This window comes from Grampus griseus (genome assembly GCF_964374135.1).
Source record: "Grampus griseus genome assembly, chromosome: 6".
In the NCBI taxonomy this organism is placed as follows: domain Eukaryota; kingdom Metazoa; phylum Chordata; class Mammalia; order Artiodactyla; family Delphinidae; genus Grampus; species Grampus griseus.
The window spans coordinates 33,016,694-33,033,540 of NC_139000.1; the positions used below are offsets into that span (position 1 = coordinate 33,016,694).

At 49.3% G+C, this 16,847-nt stretch overlaps 1 protein-coding gene across 1 annotated transcript in view; it reads left to right on the forward strand.

Moving 5' to 3' along the window:
- Nucleotides 1-8,481: 8,481 nt before the first annotated feature.
- Nucleotides 8,482-16,847, forward strand: part of GABBR2 (gamma-aminobutyric acid type B receptor subunit 2) — a gene marked incomplete at both ends in the record, with an annotated part of 365,749 nt that continues 357,383 nt past the window's right edge. Inside the window, one exon of the mRNA XM_082657435.1 lies at nt 8,482-8,802. Coding sequence (XP_082513561.1) covers nt 8,482-8,802 — 321 coding nt within the window. The remainder of the gene's footprint in view (nt 8,803-16,847) is intronic.

Sequence of the window (16,847 nt, forward strand, 5' to 3'; positions counted from 1 at the left end):
TAAATCAGATCCTTGAAAAGCAAATCATATTTACCCAATAGGAAGGATGTTATCATTGAAGCTTGCTTTGCTGATCAAGGATTCAGCACTAAATGAATCCTTTGTGACTTTTCCAACCCCAAGCTATGCCAGCCACAGGGAAGCAAGACCTCTGTGACTGACTCCAGCCCTCCCCAACCATCACCTGGCCCTCAGCACCCCTGCAGGAAAGGGTAATCCTCTCCTCCTTGTGAGGAACCTCATGAAAAGCCACACTGAGAGGGCTTCCCCATGCCACCTCCTCTCTCCAATATAAAAATATGTGCAGAAGTCATCCAGGTAATGGTGAATAATGCACACCTATTCATTCAACAAACATAGATGCGTGCTTTGTCTGTACTTATGGTCTCACACACCGAGAGGGACCCAGAGATGTAGAAAACTAACTGTACAATGTAGTGTGATACCACAGAGTCTTTCTAGAATATGCTGAGATAAAAAATGAAATACTGTATTTCATCTAATCCAAGACAACAGTATTTTGTGTATCACCAAGAAAGAAAAGAAATACTGCTAATTATAAAATGCCATCAGTGGCAAGGTGCATCTTTATTCCAGAGATGAATAAAAATGTGTCTTACAATGGGTGAAATGTGGTAACTAACTTTTAAAGAAGTGATAAGTGATATCTCTCAGCATGAGCCAAGACTTGCTATGGAAGCTGAGAGAAGGTAGCAGTTATTTCTGCTGGAGTGACTGGAGGAGGTATCACAGGGAGGTGACATTTGATCTGGGTCTTGAAGGATTTTGCCAGTGGGAGAAAGAGTAAGAAGAATATTCTAGGTTGAAGGAATAGTATGAGCAAAGGTATCAAGGCAGAAAAGGGCAGGCATGTTTACGGGCCATCTAATTTCTTCTAGCGTTAGAACACAGGAGGTGTGGGGAGGGAAGGAGGAAACATTGAAGCCAGATTGTAAATAGCCCTAATCCCAGTCTTGGGAGTTTGTACCCACAGAGGACAGAGAACCATAGATTGTTTTGAGCTGGAAGAGACTTGATTAGAGCAAGCTCTGGAAAGTTTAGTCTGGCAAGGTAGATGAGGGTTAGGTTGGAGAAGAGTAAGATTAGAGATAGGGATACAAGTTAGACTATTGCAGCCAGCCAGGTTGGGGGTGGGTGGAGAGAAAACCGAGGGGCTGCACACAGATCCATGAAAGGAAGTCAGATTGTAAAAGGTTGAGGCAGCCATACAGCCATGAGAATAAAAGATCTACGACCACACGCAGCATTGAGGACGAATCTCACAAACACAACGTTGAGTGAAAGAAGCCAGACACAAAGGAGGACAGACGGTGATTCCATTTATATCAAGATGAAGAAAAAGCAAAAACCAATCTATAATGTTAGCTGTTGGGATGGTGGCTGCCCCGAGGGAGGGTAGTGACTGGCCGGGGACCCTAACAGGGGCTTCTGGGTGCTGGTAGTGTCTGGTTCTTGCTGCTGTTTATATGGTTGTGTTCACTTTATGGAAATTAATTGAGCTGTGCACTTAAGATTCTGTATTTTTCTGTATATATGTTGTAGTTCAATACAATTAACCCCCTCCCCGCCACACACAGAAATTAGGGCCATGGAGAAAAACATGGAAGTAGGGGTCTGGAATGGAGGAACCTGCTGGAACACACAGGCACTCAATCTCAAAATGAACTGAGGCTTTGGAAGAACATCACAGACCTCCCTAGAGGCTTTGTAGGGTGCACTTGGAGCAAGCAAGAGAGAATGATGAAGGGAAGGCAGAACTGTCTCATCTCGAGGCTTGTGACAGAGACACACTAGACGTTTTGGCAGAGAATGACCAGCAAACAGAAATAGCAGAACGAGCATGGTTAAGAGGGGAATGAGAGATGAGAAGACTCTTAGAGGGCACGTAGATGCTTTCAATGAGCCCATGTCTCCAGGTCCAGATGAAGGGCTGGGCATGAAACTGTGAGTGGGAATCAGAGAGAGCATCTAAGGATCTTTGGGGGATGAAAGAAAGGAAGGGTTAGGCGATGGGGGATGCAGCAGAGTTTTGATATTCTGAGAGACTAAAAGGGTGACCTCAGCAAAAGGGGATTTGGGTGTTGATCTTCAGCAGAGTTTGAGAAGGACTGATTATACAAATGATGTGTGATCACACAGAGAAGAGGCAGTGGTCCTTAGGAGTGGACGTGGGTTCACCAAAAACCAGCCCAGCCATAATCACCGGTAGTTGTAGAGTTACTAATCTGGCAGGTCAGAGAAATAAGGAGACAGTATGCATCAGGGTTTCAGAAAAAACTTTAGCAAGCTTCTCATATTTTGGAGTGCAAGATGGAGAGACATGGGCTGCAGAATTTGGAAGTTGGGAGAATTTTCAGTGGGTTTGGTCGCAGGGCCAGACGGGGCAGAGGCCCCCAGTGTGGATAGTCACATAGCTCTATCTTCATCATTCTCCTTTTTAACATTTTGATCAATGCTTCAGGTTAAGGAAGAAAATCAGATTGTCCAACAATAATGGCACTAACTGAGAGATGGTGACTATGAAAGAGAACAGTGCTAAGATGCAGGATGCCCTCAACAGGCTGGAATATCAGGACATAATTATGAATGGAATGTTTCAAGCCTGTTCATAGGTCACTGAATTAAAGTGCTGATAAACAGGATCAAAGAAATGTGGCTTGCTGTTCATTTGAAACAGCACAGCAACTCCACAGAAATCAAACCTAGGGCTCTTGGAGAATCACAAGCTTCCTATGATCCAAAGGGGTGATACGGCTGTTAGCAAAGTGCAGGTAACTCTGGACTGCGAGGACAGTGGGACAGCAGTCCAGATTCCTGAGCACAAAGGGATGGCCCTGCTATTCTGTGTGCTTCCTGGCTCACGTGGAGGGTTTGTGGTCACTTCTAGGTATCATCTTTGAAGATAGCCAAGGACAGACTTTAGATTGGTGGCCAGGGAAGACTGGGGAATCTGGGGATATTTCTCCTGGAAGACTTGATTTGGATGGGAGTGAGGAGGTACCTGTGAACTGTCTTTGGTCAGGGGCCACCATGGGTGAGAGGGAGTATCATGGACTCCAGCAGCAAATTGGGATCCATAATGAATGCTATAGAAAGGCTATAGGTGGAGCGTAAGAAATAATGTATAAAAACCCCATCATTCAAATAATGGAGTGGGAGCCTCAGGAGGCACTGCTCTTGCCATCTGCAGTGGTATTATTATTATTATTATTACTACTATTAATATTGTTATTAGTTGTTTGCCTAATAAGTGCCTAGTACTATGCATCATCTTACTTAATAGGGGAGTTAATTATATGTGAAGTTCTTGGAAGGGTCCCCGGCATATGTGAGTGCTCAATACATATTAGCTGTTGTTACTGTTTAATCCTTACAACAACCTTGTTGTTGTGAAAGAGGAATCATTTATTCCCACTTTAGAGATGAGGAAACTGAAGTTCAGGAGAGTGAGTGACTTCCCAGAATTGTACCACTAATAATTGGTAAGCCAGAATTTGAACCCATGACTGCCTGACTCCAAACTCACCATTACCCCTAAGGTTTAGTGAGTGGTTAGACCAGACACTTGGCAGGATGCTTCCCTGTCTAAGGCTCTGTTCCTAAACTGTGCCTTTTATCCATCTAGGATCCCCTTTGTAAAGGATCTTAATGTTTTTGAAACCTCTAAATGGGAGGTGGTATCCTTCTGGAGACCTCTCAGTTATGAACTAAATTTCCCACCTATGTACGCTTAGGACCTGTCCAGCCGACATGGAGCAAGGTGATTCCGCCATCTTCCACTGTTCTCAAACTGCACGAAGAGCAGGGGTGGGAGGAGAGGCTCCAAGCTCTGCTGGTCCACCTCAGGCTTGGCACTCACTCCTGAAAGGTTTAGTCAGACTGTCTCCAGGCCAGATGCTCTCCCCTGATAAAGGAGAGCCAGCCTCATCTCTATTTCGGTGGGGGATCCTGGCCAAGGCATCTTACCTCTTTCTTATGTTGACCCTCAGCAGCAGTCTTTACTTTTTTAAGACTATTTCCTCCTCAGTTATATAAGGGCATCTTCAAGGAGAGGCAAATGCAGGAGTTTGGGGTTGGACTGATTGGGTTTGGGCCCCGTTGCTGCCTCTGCTGAGTATCATTAGGCACGTCATTTAACCCACCTGGACCTCAGCCACATAATTTGAAAAACTGGTATCCTAACACCTATTTTTCAGGCAGTCATGAAGATTAAGATGATGCATACCAAGGTGTCTGGCACAGAGTAGGTAGGTGTTTAATAAATGGTAGCTTTATTATTACTCGAACTGTGTCACCAGACCACATTTGATGCCTGAAACCTAATTTTATGGTTTAAAAAACATGCCTTGTGAAAAAAGAAAAGCAACTTAGATTCATTCAGCTAATCTTTTTTGGATCCATCATTCATAACTTATCCATTAAAAAAATGGAAATGAAAACAATGTACTTTAAAAAAAAACAGCCGAGCTACTTGGTTGAAAGAAACATTTCAATGTAAACATGAATAAAAAATACATGGGAGATGTTTTCAAAGATGGCTTATATATTTTTTAAAGAAAAACTTAAAAGAAGACCTCCCTGTTGTTGGGAGTTAGAATAGAGGCAGGCATGGATGACAGGTCAAACTGGGAACAGGGTGTTGGAAACTGGACCCCGTTCCTGGGAGGAGACAGCTGCACGGATGCAGATCTGAGCAGCTGGCACCAGAGTGGCAAGGGTTGTCCAGCCTGATATAGAAGGAGGACAGACAGCAGGCGGAGGCCTGGTTAGCCTCCCATTGTCAGGATCCTGCTTAAAGGGATGCGGTGTCCTGCTGACAGGCAGCCAGTGGACCATGCACACTCCCCCCAGATCCCCAGAAAGGGAACAAGCATCATCTTTCCACACAGCCCCAACCTCTAAACTAGGGTTTGGAGACTAGCTACTGGTTCTTGTGTATAGGAAAAGGGCATGGGAGAAAGGATTGCTAAGGAGGCAGGATTTGGGGAGGAAGATGAGAATTTAAGCCATACAGACCTGGACTGACGTTCATGTTTTATCACTTTCTAGGGGTGCGACCCTGAGCATATCGCTTTCTAAAGTCTCTACTATGTTTCTTGTAAGTTGTTTACCACAGTCCTGGGACTTGGCATCTGCCAATGCATTTTATTCCCATTAATAATAAGAAGAACAATTATTAATCTAGCCACTTCTCCCCACCTCCTCTGCTTGTAGCCTGGTTCTTGTTACCATATGTGGCTTATTGTAATAGCCTCCTCACTGGTCTCTCCGCTTCCTGCCAACAACTCTTTACGTGATAGGCAGATCAGATCACATCACTGACCCACTCAGTTCCCCCCAGTCATTCCCCACTTCGTCATGTGCAAGCCAAAGTCCTCACAATGCCCAGGTCCTACCTGATCTCGCCTGCCTTTGACCTTGGGTACTACTGCTTTTCCCCTTGCTCACTCCACTCCAGCTATACTGGCTTCCTGACAGTTCCTTGAACATGCCAGGCACACTTCTGTCTCAGAGCCTCTGCCCTTGCTGTTCCTCCACCTGGAACACTATTTGCATGTTTTGCTTACTTACCTCCTTTAGGTCTTTGGTGAAGTCATCTCAGTATGTCCTTCTGTGACCTCCCTGTTTCAAACTGCAGCCCCACCCTGTCAGTCTCAGTCCTCTTTCCTGCTTTATTGTTCTCCATAGCACTTTTCATAAACTGACATACTAAAATATCTTCTTCTTCTTTCTGTTTATGTCTCTCTATCTCCACTAGAATGTCAATTTTATGAGGGCAGGGATTTTAGTTTGGGTTGTTTATTTCTGTATCCTCCGCTCCTAGGACACCGCCCAGCACACAGTAGACACTGCAAAACATTGATTGAAGCAATGAATGATTATTATAAAGCAAGAGGCTGAACTCCAGGTTTAGAAGAACATGGAGTGGAGACTGGTAACCAAGACAGTAACTCAGACCCAAGGAAGAATGCCGGGGATCCAGTTACCCAAACTGGAACACAGGCCAGAATAGGATCTGGGAACCAGAGGGATGCCCAGACATCAGAAATGGGGCATGAGATCACAGCTTGGCCTGGATCCAGACTGTTGGAGAGTGAGATTGGAGCTCCTTGGGTCAGGGCTGGTCCCAGGCCAGGTGTCTAGAGGCCAGGTCACCCCATAGGTGGAGACAGAGAGGCTGAAAGGTAGTTGCCAGGCAGGGCCTTCAACCACTTAGTAAATGTCAAGCAAAGTTATTCCAGCTTTCAACTTATTCCCAGATGTAGGTGTCAGCGGATACTCCATATTGGCATGGCTTACAAGGAAAACACAAATGACTAAGGGGAAAAAAAAAGGAAAAAAGTGAAAATGCTCATTCAGAAACCTGAGCTGAGGAGTTGAGGAATGGCAGATGCTGGAAGCCTATGACTAGGGGATATCTGTGATGTCAAGATACCAGCTGAGGGAGCATCTAGGGATTACATTGTCCTCTGGACCACTTTTTTTTTTTTTTTTTGGTGGAGATGCACAAGTGAGCTCTGCCCTTGCAAACCCTCCAGCTTGGAAAGGTTAAGTGGAGCCTGGGAGGTGGTGTCTGCAGAAGCCTAGAAAGAGGAGTTGGACAGGGAGAATTTGGCTTGGTTTCCCCAGAACTGTCCAAGTTACTTTCCAGGAGTTGGGCTCGGCCTCTCCTCTCCATCTTCATGCTTCCTGATAATAACATAGCATATGATTCAGGGCTGCCCCTGCCTCACTCCAGAAGAGCGAGTCTGTGGACAACGTGTGGTCCAGCTCCTTCACTACATGCCCAAGGGAACCAAGGTCCAGAACAATTCAGAGTCAGGGCAGCTAGTTTCCTTCCCACAGGGGAACCTTTTCCCCATCCTGACTTCCACTGCACTGTGTACAGAGCTCTTGCTGGCTCTGGGTTTCAGTCCTCTCTCAGTAGTTCTGTGTTCTTCAGTAAGCTATGGAACCTCTCTGTGTATTGGTCTGTAAAGTGAGGATGATGAACACAGTATTGGTTCCTAGGGCTATTGTGTGTGTTCCATAATAAGGCAGGTAGCAAGTGTTCAGTGAAGGTTAAATTCCCAACCTTGTTAACAAGGTCATCCATATTGCCCACAATGGTTGGTTCAGGCTCAAGGAGGTTTCCTGATTTGATGTCCTATTGTGTCCCCCTTATTATTCACCTCTTGGGATTTTGTATTTTCATGACCATCACGGTTCGTATTCTTCAAGCTTGGAGAGGTACACGGGGCCTGAGGCTCTAGGTCAGATTACAGGACTGCTTTGCTTAATTAAGGCTAGCCAGTGCAGTCGGTGCTACCTGTTATAGAGAGGGCCAAGTCGAGGGGAGCATGGATCCGCTCTGGCCTGAGGACTGTACTCCGACCTGGGGAGGCGGGGGTGGGTGGGTGGCAGATTTCTAGGGCGGAGCCCCCTTCGGTAATGGGGACGTGGGGAGGTCAAACGCCTGGAGGGGGCAGTAGCACACGCAAGGTGAAGACCATATTCTCTTGGGGTTGGCAAAGGGCGGCTCAGTCTGGTGGGGAAGGAGGGGGCTTTCAGCCAAGCCCAAAGGGCTGGACACCTCAGTACCAAGGGGCGTTCGAACGCCGTTGGCATCTTTGGCCGCCCCTTCGGGCTCAGTCAGGGCCCCCTAGACACCCGCGCAGAGCAGAGGAGTGTAGGCTGCAGGTGCCTCTAGGACGCCTCAGTGGCGCGCTCGCAAACCAGACGTTCCCAGCCAAACCTCCAAGAAGCAGTCCCAAATCACCGTGCAGGTGCTACAGGAAGCGCTCGGAGAAGCGGCGGCGGCCACTGCGTGTGCCAGTACGCCGTCCTCGTTCCCTCAGCCGCTATACCCGGGCCCTAAGGTCCCGGGCGGTCGCGGGCAGCCCGCGCGGCGGAGGGCCGGGGGCGTGTGTGTGCGTGTGCTGGGAAGGCGGCCCTCCCCGCGGCCGCCGCAGCGCCAGTGCCTCCCCTCCCCCGGCGCGCACGGCCCGTCCCTGTCCCCGGAGGCGGCCCGAGCCGCCGCGGAGCAGCCTCGCCTTCGCCTCCCGCGTTTCCTACCGCCCGCCCTCCCCCGGCCGGGCTCCGGAGGCTGCCGCCGAGCGGCTCCCGGCGGGAGAGCGGCTCAGAGCGTGCACGGGGGCGGGCGGAGGCGGCCCGGTTCGGGGCAGCCGCGCTGGAGAGAGGCGCGCGCGAAGACGCCGGCCCCCCTCTCCGCGTTCGCTCGCTCGTTCCCCGCCTCCCGCACTCCGCTCGTTCCCACCCCTTCCCGGCGTGATTGATCCGTCACGGGCGCCGCCGCTGCCGCCGCCGCGGCCGTTCTGAGCCGAGCCGGAGCCCGAGCCGGAGCCGGGGCCGGGGCCGGCGCCATTGCGCGGGCGCCGCGGGGAGAGCTTGCCGCGGGGCGGCGGGCCGGGCCAGGCCATGCGGGCCGAGTGAGCCGGCGCCCGCAGCCCGCGGCGCGGCATGGCTTCCCCGCCGAGCTCCGGGCAGCCCGGGCCGCCGCCGCCGCCGCCACCGCCGCCCGCGCGCCTGCTGCTGCTCCTGCTGCTGCCGCTGCTGCTGCCGCTGGCGCCCGGGGCCTGGGGCTGGGCGCGGGGTGTCCCCCGGCCGCCGCCCAGCAGCCCTCCGCTCTCCATCATGGGCCTCATGCCGCTCACCAAGGAGGTGGCCAAGGGCAGCATCGGGCGCGGCGTGCTCCCCGCCGTGGAACTGGCTATCGAGCAGATCCGCAACGAGTCGCTCCTGCGCCCCTACTTCCTCGACCTGCGGCTCTACGACACCGAGGTGAGTGTCGGCCGCCCGTTCCGTCGGGGCTGTGGGGGCGATGGGGGAGGGCGTGTTGGACAGAAGCAAGCTTTGGCCCATGGGCAGATCCCTGATTGAGCCTGCCGAGGGCACCTAGCGGGCTGGGGCTCAGTGCTTACCCTCTGGGTCCCGCCGGGCTTGGTTGGCACAGCCGGTACCAAGATTTGCTGAACATCTTCCTCCTCTGGGATTCTATGTGTGTGTATTCTTGTGGGGTGTGGGATAGAAGACTAGGGTCTCCTTTGCCCAGAGAAGGAGTGGAGAAGGTGGTAACTGAACCTCCCCAAAAGCCTGCAGTGGTCGCCCCTGCCCAGGTCCCCGCTGGTGGGGCTGTGGAGTGCTAGGTGGGAAGAACAGGCGCATTGACTCTAAACTGGGCCATCCGGGGCTAGAGAGGCCACGGGCCTGCTCTCGGATCCAGGAAAGCCGAGCTGTGCTTTGAGGTCCGGAGGACTCCGGGACCCGAGGGGCTGGAGGGCGCAGCAGGGCTGGACGAGCTCGGAGCCAGTACTACTCAGGCCGGCGTGGGGCCGCCGGCTCTGCAGCGCTGCTGCCTGCATGTACCCGGCGCTGCCTATGGCCCGAGCGGTTTTCTGAGGAGACCCCCTCGGGCTGGTTGATCAGAGAGTGCCCTGATCAGGTCTCGCCCCGGGCGCGCGAGGGTGTGCAGCCGCGCCGCTGCTGGTGGCCGGGCGGCTGCAGGCGCAGTTTCCCCGGGCGCAGACTTGAAGCACGGACTTGGAGCGCAGCACCCGGTTTGCCCTCCCTGCCCCCTTCTCTGAGGGGAGCCGAAGAGCCGAAAGCTTTCCATCCCAAGCCCCCTCCTCACACCCTCAGCTTGCATTCCGGCTGCAGCAACAGTGCACACCTTCACCGCCCGCCCGGGGGCTGGGGTGCGCCTAGGGGGCTCAGAGGAGGGATCGCGGGCCGCGCGAGGTCGGGTTTGCGAGTTTTTCGGGACTGAGGGAGCCCTTACGCTCCGGCCGCAGCATCTGAGACGCGGCCTGAAGGGGGCAGTGATTTCCTGTGCAGTACGCTCGGTTGGCGCCTCTTCCACCGCGCCAAAGCCCGGCCGAGGCGCTGGGCTTGATTGACCCGGCTTCCTGGGGCTCCTTGGGCGCTTCTGCTCGAGCCCTGGTGCAAACCCCTTTCTGAGAGCAGGGTCGCGCTGCCGCGTTGATCGTGCAGCCTAGGCTACACTTCCTTCTCTGTGTGCCCCCCCCCCTTTTTTGGTCCCCGGAGAAAGAACAGAAATCTGGATTGCATCTTATTCCCCACCTCTTCCCTTCACTGATGAACCAGCCTGCTCTGCGCTGTAAATAAAAGGTGAAGAAACGGGTGGCAGTTGGTGGTGGTACACGCAGGCTGCTGCAAGCAGAGAAGCTTCCTCTGCCCCAGGAGGATGTAAGCTGGGTAGCTGTGCAGAGCCAACCCCTGTGGAATCATTTCTGAATGACATTCCTGTCTTCTCCAGAACATTTCAAGTTCTCTGGGGTAGTTGCCTGGCACACATAAACGGGAGGGCAATGCAATTATACCGAACCATGTCTTCTGGATACTGTTTCTCTGTTGCTCCATCTATATCTATCTATCTATCTATCTATCTATCTATCTATCTATCTATCTATTTTTGTTTTGGAAAGGACACGGAGAGCCGGTTCTTTGGAGACAAAACCAGTTATGGACAGGGCAGCCCTGCTTGCATCATCACCAAATATTGTCAGCTGCATAATGTTTTCGCCATCAATTTATTCCCTTCAGAAAGCTTCCCTGAAAGAGATTTCATATTAGCTTGTTAGTAGCAGCAAAGGGAAGGGTGCTCAATTTCAGGGTGTGGGTTGATGCTTTTATATTTTATTTTTCAAGTGTGTCTTGATGACTTTCTGAGTGAGAGGGGGCCTAAAGTCAAGAGAATGAGGCAGTCAGAAGGCACTTCAGCTCAGGGGAAGGAGGGCAGAGGGTATAATCTCAGCCTCACGCAAGCAGGGAAGCATATCTCGCCATTTGAAGGGGCACCGAGCATGGGCTTTGGGGTGGCTTTAACCTGGCTTCTGGTCAGAAACCTAGTATCTTCCCTGTGGGTGACCTTGAGCAAGGTATTGATCTCTCTAAGCCTAGATTTCCACTTCTGAAAGACTGGGACTGTTATATGTACTCCCCAGGATGGTATTGTGATGCTTAAGGGAGATAGCAGGCTGGAATGGAAAATGCCTTGAGCTGGCAGGTGCAGCGGCCAGTGCTCTGTCTGGCATGCTGTAAGCACTAAATAAACGTTTCCTGCCTTCCTTCCTTCATTTTCCTCTGGTGTGGATTCACAAGTAGGACATTGTGACTTCAGATGTGATAAAATGGTCACAACTAAAATATTGACTGCTTATTTGTTTTGCTCACTTCTGAAATCTCATGAAGGCTCAGTGAAGTTACCACCAGAAAAAAAAAGAATCTTGGCTTACAATCAAACAAATATGTATCTCATGCCATGAAGTGTCACGGTTGGGAGAACACCCGGGTGATACAATACTTAATTTTTTCAAGTGGTCCATCTTTAGAGTACAGGTACTTTCTCTCTAAGCCGAAGTAAAGGGTCAGTCTGGGTAATTGCAGCAAAATCCACAGTGATCTAAAGGGTGTTTGGGGCTTGTGTTAGAGTGTGTGGACCCTGTTTTATTCAGATAGGATGTCTTTATGGATTGTGTATACCCCCTTGTCACTTGCTGGGTGTGTCACTTGTTGTCTGTAGACTTGAATGCAGGATGGATGTGGTGAACACATTTTGGCTGGCTTTGCTAACATTTGCTGTCAGTCAATGGCCAGAGACAGTGGGCAGCCAGGGTGGACCTCTGTCCACACAGTCTTCAAAGAGATGGAGATTTAGCAAAACATGTGTTGATCTGATCATTGGGACTAGCCTGTCTCAAAAAAGGAGCCTCCCGCACACACTTATTCAGTTGCCCCTCTCCTGTAATTAGAATAGCAATAAAGCATTCAAAGCCCCACTCAGTGCCATGTGTTTGTAAAAATGAAACATCCCAGCAGAGCATCTGCTAGGCAGGACCTCTCTTCTCTGGTGTACCTCAAATCACATCAGCAAATACTTCTTTATGTATTCCAAGGAAGATTTGAGTATATAAAAACACAAGCAAGACAATTGAAAAAACAGATAAAAGGAAGCATCAGAAACCACATAGAAGCATGCAAGTTACCAAACCCAGAACCTGGGCTAAGATGGTTACTGCATTTTTGTAAATTAAATTTTAGCTCTGAGCCTCCTGGCAGTCAAGGTTAAAAGGTAAACATGGTAGATTACATTACTTACGTGTTTGTTTAAAAGACTCTGAGGGACAGTGTCTTTTTTTTCCATAAAAGTTTTGCAGGTTCAGAAATGTTCTTCATGTGATTGTTTCTCATTCTTTGGTAGCCACATTAATAAAAGTAAATAATAACCAAGGGATGAGTTAAAAAATAATGTCAGCTTTTCTGATTTGATTTAAGTAATTTTCATTTTGGAAAAATAGAAAATTGTAGAGAAGCATTGAAAAAAATTGTCTATAATCCACCTACACAAAGGTAATTGCATCTAATAATTAGTATTATTCCCTTCCAGTGGCTGGTGTTTACTATTTTGTGTGCTTGAACTCTCTATGCACCCTTTTATATTTTGTTTCACTCAGTTAATGTTATAGCATGGTTATTTCCCCATGTCCTTAAATCTTCTTTGCAAAGATGAATTTTAGTGGCTATTTACTATTCTATCCTATGGGTGCCCCATAAGTATTAAATCATTCCCCTACTGTTGGATTTATATGTTTTCCCCTTGTTACTATTTTAAATTATTCTGTAATAAACTTGGGAAAAGTTCAGGGAGCCAAAGGAGCACATTCCAGGTGTGCACCTCTCAGAAGGTCTACCCTGTTGCAGGGATCCAGCTTGGAAAACCCAGAGAAAACCTAGTGATCGGTGAGCACATCCTTTTCTTGAGTGGTTTTGCCAAATATCTGTTCTCTCATTCATTGTGCTTTAGAGAGGACCTAAACAACTGTTGGATGGAGGCCGAGCTTTTCAGGAGGTCTGAGTACAGCTTAGTAGCCATTGGGCACCTACTGCAGTTGCTGGTACTACAGAAAGGCGTAAACCCAGCGCTGGGCTCAGGAGAGGAGCTGGTGCACAGGGCAGAACAGAGCAAGCACATGCTTGTCATTTTCAGTGCAAGGTAGAAAGTAATCTGTCTTGATGGTTGCACATTTCTGTGACTATACTAAAAACCATAGGACTGTAGACTTTAAAAGAATGAATGTTATGGTACATGAATTGTATCTCAATATAGCCGTTCTTAGAAATAAAGAGATAGAAAATGAGCTCTTTTAGAATCAGGCTCACATCTTTGTGGTTATACCCCATTGCCTTGCATGGTACCTCACCCTTAGTAGTTGTATTGCTTAGGAACCTTGTTACAGGTGACAGAAACCTAATTTTAACTGGTTCATGTGGCTGAAAAATCCTGGAGTGGGCTGTATTCAGGTATGGCTGAATCCAGTCCCTCTCTGTCGCTTGGCTCTGATTTCCTCTGTGTTTGGCTTCACCCTCAGTCAGGCTCTCCCCATTTGGCTGTACAGATGGCCCCTAGCAGCTGCAAGTTTACACACTCCCAGTTTAGAAACTCCAGTAAGAAGACTGTTTCTTTCCTGACGTTTTCAGCAAAAATTCCAAGCTCAGCTCTCATTGGCTTGAGTTGGGTCATGTGTCTATCCCTGAACCAATAACATGATGCTGACGGGCCTGGGATATCCGCCAGCCTTTCATGGAGGAGGAAGGAGGTGAGGCCAGCCCCACCCAACCACATGAATACAGAATGGGGAAGAGGTGATTCCTCGAAGTTCATCAGAGGCTGTTAAAGGCGGGTGGATGCCAGGTGGGTCTGATCACGGATATCCACTTGGGGAATGCTAAATTCAAGAAAGAAGCAATAGATGCCAGGGACGTTAAGAGAAAGGGAAGCTCACATCTAGGTCTCCTGGAGGAGAAGAACTCAAGATGAGTCTGGAAGGGTGAATATAATGTTGACACAGAGAGGTGTGGGCTCAGGGAGATGGAGGTTGGATCCTAGGAAGGATCCCCAGGATCAAAGGATAAAGGCCACAAAGTGTGAAGTGTGTCTGGGGAGCACTGACTTGTTATGTTTTCACCTGAGTGCAGGGTTTGTAGAGGGAAAGGCAGCCTGGTGGTGGGCATGAAAGGCCTTGAATGCCGTGTCAAGAAGTTTAGACTTTATTCTGGAGTGGTGAGGAGCTGTGGGAGCTTTTCAAACATGGATGTGACGAGAATAAGGCCGATAAGAACGTAGAGGCTGAATGGTAGACAGGAGAGGGTGGAGATAGAAAAGTCAGGAAGCTATCGTAGCAGTTGAAGGGGGAGATACTGGGGCCTGAGCAGAGATGGAGAGCCAGTGTGAGGGGATGGAGGCACTCTGAGGCCTGACTGGGTGGGAGGGGCAGCAGAGGGGGAGCAATGACATGAGCGGGGGTATCTGGCAGGCAAGATAGTAACCGAAGTCAGTTACACTGCAGGGGAACGAGGAGAGAGAGTCCCTGCGGGGATGCGGCTGGGCACAAAACCAGACCCTTCAGCTCCCCTAGCTCCAAGCACCTGTTAGATGAGCTTCTTAGCATGTCAGGGGGCCTGGGTTTGTATCCCCATTGGGTACCACGTACCTGCCTGGTGACCTTAGGCAAGCCACTTTGCCTCTGTTTCTTCATCTGTAAAATGGGGCTAATATACTAACTGCCTGATAGGGTGTGGGGAACAAATGAGACCATCCGGGTAAAGTAATTCAGTGCTTGGTACACTGTGAATGCTCAGTAAATATTCACTGCTGTTTTGTCACTATTCTCGTTATTCCTGTACCGTGAGGTGATGATTATGTTGACCTCACAGATCTGTAGTAGGGATAAACATGATGGATGTGGAACCTCAAAACATGATGTAAATGTAAAGCCGTGTTATCTGTAATCTTGCTTTCTAATGCCGCATTGCTGAGAGCGGTGTCGGAGAGAGACCATGCGAGCACGAGATCTTTATTCATGTGTATCTCCCAGCACATCTTACATTTTGCTGTGTGTCATAGCCATCTTTGTCTGTTTCTCCCCCACTGGACTGTAGCTCTGTGAGGGCAGGACTGGTCCTATTCCCCAGTGGTTTTACATACAGTGGGCATCAGTGATACCCAGTGGGCATGTTTGCTGAACTGAACTATAAGTGAATAAATTAGAATCTGCCTTCTGAATTAACTTCCCATAGGATGAATGGTTTCTCTGGATCACTTCCCCAGGGTCTTTGCTCCACCTCTCCATCACCATAGGACTTAGGGGACCCCATATATCAGGATCAAGCTGAGCTGCCTTCTGCATGTTCCCACCAGCAACAACCCCTGAACTTCCCTGGTATGAGGGAAATACCCTTGGCCATGCCGTGCCTGCCCCTGACCAATTCCTCAGACCTAGCCAGGCACCCAGTAGAAGGTGGGTGGAATAACACACCAGGGCCTGTTTAGAACTAGGTATTGGGCTAAGCGTGTTAGCTTGCTACCTTTATCTTTAAAGAGCTCTTGTTCATGTGTTTGGCCTCCCCTCTTGTGGGAAGGTGAGGGGAAGAGATGTGAGATTTCAACAGGGAAATGAACAAGCTGGAAGTGTAAGATAGGGGTGAAAATAGAGGTGCTAAATAAATATATAGAGAGGATATATAGCTTTTGTTAGTCAGGGTGGACTAGGCTATGCTACGTTAGCAAACAAATCCTGAAATCTCTGTTGCTTGACACAGTCAAATTTATATATTGTTCACCCAAATCCAGTGAGGGTCAGAGCCTCCTGGGAGGCTCTTCTCCAAGTGAGAACACAGGGCCCCAGGCTGCTCTTGTGCTGTCACTCTTCCATCTTTTGGCTTCAAGAAGATGGCGAGTAGGAAGGAATCCACAGGGAAGGCACACTGGGTTTTGACCATCTTTACTTGGAAGTGACATGTATTATTTCTATTCATATTTCATTGACCAGAAGTAGTCATTGACCAACTTAACCTGAAAGGAGGCTGGGATGTGTAAAGGAGCATGTGGATGTCTTGGACACTTGTCATTTGGGGTCCTTCAAGAAGTACATGCCAAGATGGATTTACAAGTGCCAGAGTTTTGGGGGGAAATACCAGTGAAAGATAAAAGAGGAGGTAGGGAAACCCTCAGACCACAATGCTGTTCTGACACCTGTGAAAGGAGAGGGGAAGGAAGGAGAGTTGGGAGGAGGAGTCTCAGAAAGTCTTGGCCAGCCCATTGGGGTGCTCCAGAGCAAAGATTGCCCATTAGAACAGTCACATATTAGAGACCAAAAGAGCCAGGCTCTAGAATCCCTGTGCAACTTAGTCACTGGCTGCAGGCTCCCTGGGAAAAATGTGTCCTTGGCTTAATTAAACACTATGACAGATGTTGAAGCTACAGCTGAAGGCTTAGCTGATGGTACTTGTCCTGTAGGTTCTCTTTTTAGAGGAGACGTGAGTGGCCCACCTAGATGGCTGCCACAGCTCCACCTATTTCTGCCTCAGTGTCCTAATTCTACACGCGCTAATGGAGAAATTTTTCTGCCAGGCCCTTTTCTAGGCTCTGGGAGTTGGATGTGACATGGACCCTGCCCTTGAGGATCTCATGGCCTAACCGCTGGTCACCTAACCGTGGTAGGTAGGAGTCAGGGGAGGATGCTGGGGAAGGCATACCCCTTCTGGAGGCACCTGTTTGGTCATTCCCCATGTTGTTTGGGAATTAAATGTAAGTGGCTTCTTATTGCTGACTTTTTTTGTTACTTATTTTGGTTCTAGGAAGGTGAGAAAATTAAATGGCATAAGTTGCCCAGTGAGCATCTGCATTCATCTCCTCCTTTATTTTATTCTTATTCTCTCTGCTTATATAATGATGTGCAGTGAGGCTGGTGAGATGTCTTCCTCTCTGTACCTTTCTAGGAACCAGCAGGTGTGCCAGGCTGAAACGT